Raw genomic sequence first — 7,599 nt, 5'->3', positions numbered from 1 at the left:
CTTAGCAATATATTAAAAATATAAATAAATATATTTTTAATAATTTTTTAATCGCCGAGTCCCGCCGCACCCGCACCCACCTTTTTCAAAAATTGCCGAGTCCCGCACCCGCACCCGCACCCGCACCCGAGTCCCGAAACGCACCCGTGCTTCCTAGGCTACAAGTTGTTAGTTGTGCAACAGCCAATAGAAGTCACTTGTAACTAATTAGATAAAAAGTTAGTTAGTTGACACTTCTTAGACCAATAGAAATTAGGCTGGTCTTGAGCCAATCAAGTGGTTGTAAGTCAAAACAGTTTGTATAAATACCAATTGGTATCCTATATGTAACTAGTTTTGATATATGAATGAAATAAGCCTTTGAGAGCTTTTCTTGAGAACTTTTGAGTTCTTTGTAAAATTGCCTAATCACCATCAATTTGTTCTAAGAAACTCACATCCCATTTAGTTCTAATTCATAGCACAGCACATCACCCTACTCTACTCTCCACTATTCTCCCTCCCTCCTCATCAATCCAAACAGACCATTAGTTTCATCCACTCCAGTAAATCTTATTCACATAACTATTACAATATTTTCTATACCCATGTTTATTACAACAACAACAACAACAACCAAGCCTTGTACATGTTTATTATCCTTCATAAAACAATAAGAATTATTAAAAACCTAAATACAATCAAACCCAAATCAGCGACAAATGACTTATTCAAAGATTTTGGACAAAAATCAGATAACAATGAAACCAGCCAACACTAAACAAAATTATAAATGGGTATAGTATTTCTCCTATATTCTAAGATTGAAAGAGATAGTGGCTCATATTCTAAATGAGAAAGTAACATAGTTCTCTATATTTCACTTAAGTTGTGTAAAAAATAAAATTCATACTTAAAAAGCCTGGATACTATCAAACTCATATAGGCTACGGTGAATGCCTTATAAGAAAAAAGGGGAAACTTTTAAAAAATGAAAAACGAACCAGCACTGATTGAATCAGGAGGGTTTTTCTCGAATTTCTTCCACTCCGCGATCCTTTTCTCACGTACTTCCTTCAAGCTACCACATAACAATTTTTCATAGTATCAGTGTAAGAAAGAAATCAAACTTAAACATTAGTTCTCAATCAAATCTATACATACTAATTTTCTCCCACACCAATGCAAATAGAAATCCAAATTCAGTTAAATTTGTTGTAACATAGCAGAAGCTCAAATTACCAAGATTGGTTGTGAAAATATTCTAGGCTTGAGAAAGATCTCTAAACAAATAATAAGAATGAAGAAAATTAATCCAAAAGAAAAATTATGTGGTCCAGCAATAGCCTACATCCACAAACCTACAACACACTAGAGACAGCAAATCACCAAACTGCAAAACCAAAACTAAGCGGCAACAACCTCTCTCACCATTCAAAGAACCAAATTTATCAGCTGCAGCAGCAAGAGAGAAAGCCTCTTTCACTCAATAGGTAGAACTTTGCTATACACACAATTTCCTTAGGAAGCATGTACTAATCCAAGCAAAGACAAAGGACTTTTTTGTTATATATATGTCAAAAAAAAAGTTTGTTTTTATATTCCAACTACAATAACAGAAACCAAAAGGAATAAATTCCTTTCTCAACTACAATAACCGAATATAAAAATTACCATTCAGCATATATAACAATTCAAGTAATCATCAGATTCATCACACATATCACATTCTCACACGATATTAATAAGCATCATCAAATTCTCATCAAAACCCAACAAATCATTACCCTTTCGCCTTGCTGAACTCGCCAAGCGGATCATACTCCTCCCAGACGGTCGGCCGAAATTATGTCAGACCTTTCGCCATGTGAGTTTCGAATACAATTCCCCCATCTGGTTATCAGAATCGGCGTCTGACATGGTTGATGTTGAGTTCGATTTCGATTTTGTTTTCTAGGGTTTAGTTATTTCAAAAAGAGAGAAAGTGGGGAGTTTTGAAATGGTTTTGGGTATATATAGATGTATGTCAGGTGAATCATGGTGGGCGAAAGGAATCTTTGTTAAAAACAAAAAAAAGAAATAAGGGAATACATGAACTTTCTGCGAATGATGAAATGATTTCGGACAACATTCGTGTGTTTTTTTTTTTTTTTTTTCTTTTTGGAATCGGGAAACATGATTTAGTAATCAGAGTACTAAAGCATATCAGAGTACTATATCGACATCGTATATACCCCAGAATGAGGTATCGACATCGTATATACCCAAAGAAAAAAAAAAAAAAAAGCAGTTTCTTTTTTCTTTTCTTTTTTCGATGATAAGAACCCAGAGAAGAGAGTAATTCAAAGGGAATATTTCCGTACTGTGTGTACTGCACCTTTTAAAGTTGGGAAAATTAAAATAAATTTACCCGTGGTTTAGCTTGTTTGTATTTTACGTGCAATTTAATATAAAAATATTAGATTTATTTACATCTAATAATAGAGGGTATAAAAAGAAAATATAATTTAATAATAAATTTTTTAAAATTTATATCCAATATAAAAATATGTTAAGTGGAGTTGTAGTCTTATTTTACAACTAAATTTGTTGTCAAATTTTGTCCAAAGTTTAATTATGTTAGGTCTTAAAAAATTTGAGCTAGTCACAAATTTTTTTTAAGAGTAAAAAAAAAATACAATTTTTGAAATTAATATATAATTATAGTATTTTTTTTTTTTTTAAGGTCAGGGTGGTCCCTTCAACATGGAGCCACCTTTGTTTGTAGAGGGACAAAGTGCACTTTGTTGATATCAACGATTTATTGTGTTTAGGCATACACTCTTTCTTAAGAGAATTTCACTGTAACTTGTATTTCATACTACATGTACTTACCCATTAATAATGGAGATGAGTGAATGGATCCCTGTTTTCTCACCGTGTGAGTCCCATGGTCCACAAAGTAGAGGTTTTAGCGTCAGCTACTTTGATATGTTGTTAATGGCCATGGATGATGCGGTTTAAAGGGACATTAATGAGAAAGTGACTAGACCAAAACTAGCTGGCATAATGGCAAAAGGAATACTATTTGGTACACATCTATATAATGTATTTGTGAATTCAATACAGACAAGTTATGTAGCTCCTTGGATTTTAACGTAACTGTGGGCTCGTATTAGTGGAGATAAAGCATAGCTTTGAGTTGTTGAACTAGGGAGGGATTGGAGATGCTTAATTCAATGCGGGCGTATATGTAAGAGCATAACGAGGATGTTGCTATGCTTTTTTTTTTTAGGTGATACGCCGACAAGACCTATTTGTCTAAGCATATAAGCCAACAGGACCTATTCGTCTCTCTCAAAAAAAAAAAAAACAAGACCTATTCGATATAGTAATCCAATTAATAAACCGTTGTATTTAAGACCTGACACGCCAACAAGACCTTGTTTTTTTTAAGCCAACTTAAAAAAACAACTGTAGTTCAATCCAACTTATTCTTTAAAGTAGAAGAAATCTATTAATTTAACCTGTCCTAAATGGACACTGAGTTCTAAGTCAACTTATGAGAGCTATAATATTATGATCAATTGAAGCAGAAAGTTATTTGATTTTATTGATATATAAGTACACAATTTATTGAGTATTGTATGTATATATTGGCAATGGTGGAGGTTTTTATTATTATTTAAAGTTGATATATATAGAGACTCCTCTATAAATTATTCTAAATTCTTTGAAAAAAATTTGAGAATATATTCTTTTGGCCCTCTCTCCTTAATAAAAATAGGTTTACAATTCTGTTAGTGATAAATTAATTGGATATTCATCAACTTATGATAATCACATAATTATTTTAAAAAATTAGCTTAAAATTTAATTTTTTTTCAATGAAAATTATCTTAGAAAAAGTTTCAACATTTTGTTTTTTTTTTTTAAATTAAAAACCTTTTCTCTTACTTACTTTGCTATTGATGAAGGAAAAGTTATGTTTATGTTCTTCTTCATCCCTAAACTTTGCAAAGAGTTTTTAGAATAGTATAGAGACAAAAATAAGGATGAAAAAAGAACATTTTCAATACTTTAGAGATGAAAAACAAACTTTTAGTAAAGTTTAAAAACATAAATAAAACATTTTCAATAGTTTAGGGATGAAATATGAACTTTTCAATAGTTTAGGGACAAAAAATGAACTTCTTAAAGTTTAGGGATAAAAAATAAATTTTTAATAAAGTTTAGGGACCAAAATAGTATATTACCCATTAAATAATATCCAGTTTGATTGTTTGTCTAATTTTTAAATAATATCCCGTTTGATTGTTTGTCTAATTTTTAAATAATCTTTTACCTATTATTAATTTGTTATCTTAATTATTATTCCTAATAAGTTATAATTTAATTTGAAAATCTAAATCTATGAGCAAGTTAAAAATTATTTTTACTTGTACTACATATTAAATGGGCAAATTACAACTTACCCACCTATGGTTTGACCAAAATTTAAGTTGCTTACCTATGGTTTTAAATTTGATACTTTACCCACCTGAGGTTAGTTCAGTTAGAGCTCTGTAACCCACCTCTATTAAAAATATGGCTAAATATGTAATTTTGCTCCACTTTTATACCTCTCTCCTCCAAAAACACATAAAAAAAATAAAAATACAAGATCATATATGATTAAAAAAAAATTAAAATTAAAACTAGTGAAACACTTGCATCATGGAATTTCAAATTACAAATAGACAATTTAAATTTTGGCCAAACCTCAAGTAAGTAAAGTGTCAAATTTCAAACTACATGTAGGCAATTTAAATTTTAGTCAAACCATAGATAAGTAAGTTATAATTTACCCTATTAAATTGTGTTTCTAGTGCTAGTTTACACTAATTATGTACATAATATGAATATAGTATCTACCAAGAAAAAAAAAATTACTCTTTAACTCTTTATTTAATTTAATGATCACAAAAAAATTATTTCTTATATTATGTAACATGGGCATGGGAGCAAATTTATGCAAATACACTTTCTACCCTCTCATTCTGTCATAAACGTACTTCAATATGCCACCAACAGTCAAGAAACAACTAAACATGGCTCCCACCTCAACAATGGGCAATCAAAACCATCATCAAAAACTCTGGGAAGCTTTCATGTAGCTGGTGATATCACAATCTATATATAGCAATACAGGTTGGGACAATGGTTGAGCGGTCAACTTTGTTCACAAAGGGATCTATCTTCACCCAAATAAGAGAGAACACTGAGGCCAACACCATTGACCAAAGAACAACAATGGTAGGAGTCCGGTTTTGGCGACCCATGAGATCCTTCATGAATGGAAAGAGATGTGAAATAACCCATAAAGCAAAGAAATTCTTGCCAAAGAGTAGCCCCCATGCTCCAATTCCCTTATAAATAGAAACATTATTTTGTTTTTGTTTTTGTTTTGTTTTTGTTGGTAGATGGTTGCATTTTAATATATTTAAAAACAACAATTTTGTGTATTTATAATTTTTTAATACTATATAAATGCCTATTTAGAGTTTTTTTTTTCTTTATACTCCAGTCCTCACTAGTTTAAAATCTTGAGTCCTCTTGATTATGATTAGTATTGTTAGAGGGATCAGAAGTATTGTCCACTTGACAATGTAGAGATCACCAAGCTCTTATCATCAGTTGCCTTTGCAGCGACTGTGAAGTTGGTATCAATTCCACCCATAAGATGAGGAATCCTTGGAAGACTGCAAAGAGATGGGATGAAACTCCTTCAATCACACAATTATATGGGGAAGTCTTATGTAACAATGCTGGACAATTATATAGCTTTTGACTCGGTGGACTTCTCAATAATTTGTCTATCCAAGAAAACTTCTGTGAAAGCACTGTCCAAGGAAAAGAAAGAAGAATAAAAGGACCAAAATAAAATCATTTCCCGAGCCAGGACGATCATTTTGTTTCTTTCTGATTATTAGGAATTTAACATGGATCAGATCAACGGACATAGTTAAATACTATTTGGAAAAAGTTGAGTACTGTTCCTTACAAATGAATAATTACACTTTTTTTTTTTTTTGAGAGAGCTCCAATTTATGACGTTCGCTCCTAATGATATCTCTTTATCATTAGACCAAGACATCAATCGGTTTGCGGTGTAAGCGGGGATTGAACCCCAGATCTCTTATTCAACTATCAGAAACTTTATCAATTAAACTTACTGGAACCCACAATAATTACACTTAAGTGTTAATGTTTGCCAACTAATACATCTGCTCTAAATATTAGAACATATACAAGGTCATAGATAAGTTTTTTAGAAATTATGAATTTTAGTACAAGAATTATAAATTAACATGACTGTTGATTTATCAAACTGCATATGTTATACTCAGTACTCACTCATTTGTATGATTTTAGGGCACAAAATGCACAACTAATGGGTACAACATAAGCTTGTTACGTATCAAATGTGAATATAACTCAATTTATTTTATTTGGACCAGAGAAGGAATGATCTTGGTATGGTAATCATGTGGTAAGAATTACATAATGCCATTTTTATTAGACCTTATGTCTCATGTTGTTACACCTTATTTCTTTTATTTTTTATGGTTCATGTTCTTAGACCTTATTCCTCATCTGGGCATGCAAAACTGACTATACTACTTCAGTTGCTTTTTTCTTAATATTTATATTTCTTTTTTTAATATTCACATTGGGTCTTTCAAATATCATATGTTGGTGTGTTTTAGCATCAAAGTTCCAAAAACCCCCATTAACTGGACTTGTAAACCCAAAGAAATTTTCAATTGTGCTACAGTACCATCACAAATTTGTGATAGTACTGTAGCACAATTGTAAAACTAAATAATATTTTTTTTTTAACTTGTAGTAAGAGAAATAGAGATTAGAGAAAGAAGTGAAAAATATTTTTATATTATTTTTATTTTACTTTATATTATTTTAATGTGCAGTATTGTAAAATAAAAGTTGGGATGTTAGGTGTATTGTAAAATTGTATGGTATAAATGATAAAGTAGCTTTTGAAATAGTAAAATGGAATTTTTTGTAGAAACCGAATGTGAATGTTCTTAGATAAACTTTTTATGGTTCTTTACTATTTTTATTCCTCTCTTATAATCTTCATCAACCATTTGATACTATGTTACTCTTTCAGGAAGAAACTATTTAAAAATGCAAAGCATGATCTTCCAAATTTTCTAATAGACGCCTTTACTTCCGTTATAGTGGTTAATTAACTTAATTTCAGTTGAAGGCCCCACGTAAAGAAACTAGCTAGAATTCTCGTTCTTTTTTTTCTTTTGGAAAGTAACACTGTTTTACTGAGTGATTCCATAGTACTTGAGACGCCTTTACTTCCGTTATAGTGGTTAATTTCAGTTGAAGACCCCACGTAAAGAAACTAGCTAGAATTCTCGCTTTTTTCTCTTGGAAAGTAACACTGTTTTACCGAGTGATTCCTTAGTACTTGAAAGAGAATAAAGGATCATAAAATTAGCTTTGCTCCTTGAAGCACCATAATTTGTTGTGAATGGAGGATGGTTACGATTCTTTTCTTTTGGAAAGTAACATACCGTTTTACTGAGTGATTCCTTAGTACTTGAAAGAGAATAAAGGATCATA

The 7,599-nt window shown here is 31.1% G+C and overlaps 1 protein-coding gene across 3 annotated transcripts in view; it reads right to left on the bottom strand.

Moving 5' to 3' along the window:
• LOC112018371 (ubiquitin-conjugating enzyme E2 11) overlaps nucleotides 1-2,321 on the bottom strand; it is a 7,722-nt gene extending 5,401 nt beyond the window's left edge. Inside the window, exons 1-2 of one of the 3 annotated variants that reach the window (XM_065776876.1) lie at nucleotides 1,767-2,289; nucleotides 984-1,060 (exon numbers count right to left, since the gene is read on the bottom strand). Coding sequence is in view for 2 of the 3 variants with exons in the window: in XM_065776877.1 (XP_065632949.1) it covers nucleotides 1,767-1,800 (34 nt within the window). In the remaining variant the exon portion in view is untranslated. Of the gene's footprint in view, nucleotides 1-983; nucleotides 1,061-1,766 lie in introns of all 3 variants that reach the window. The other 2 variants (XM_065776877.1, XM_065776875.1) reach the window with 2 other exon arrangements.
• Between the last annotated feature and the right edge of the window lie 5,278 nt (nucleotides 2,322-7,599).

Source organism: Quercus suber, unplaced genomic scaffold (genome assembly GCF_002906115.3).
Source record: "Quercus suber isolate HL8 unplaced genomic scaffold, Cork oak 2.0 scaffold_143, whole genome shotgun sequence".
In the NCBI taxonomy this organism is placed as follows: domain Eukaryota; kingdom Viridiplantae; phylum Streptophyta; class Magnoliopsida; order Fagales; family Fagaceae; genus Quercus; species Quercus suber.
The sequence above is the reverse complement of the archived record's forward strand: the minus strand, read 5'-3'. Positions and strand labels throughout refer to the sequence as shown.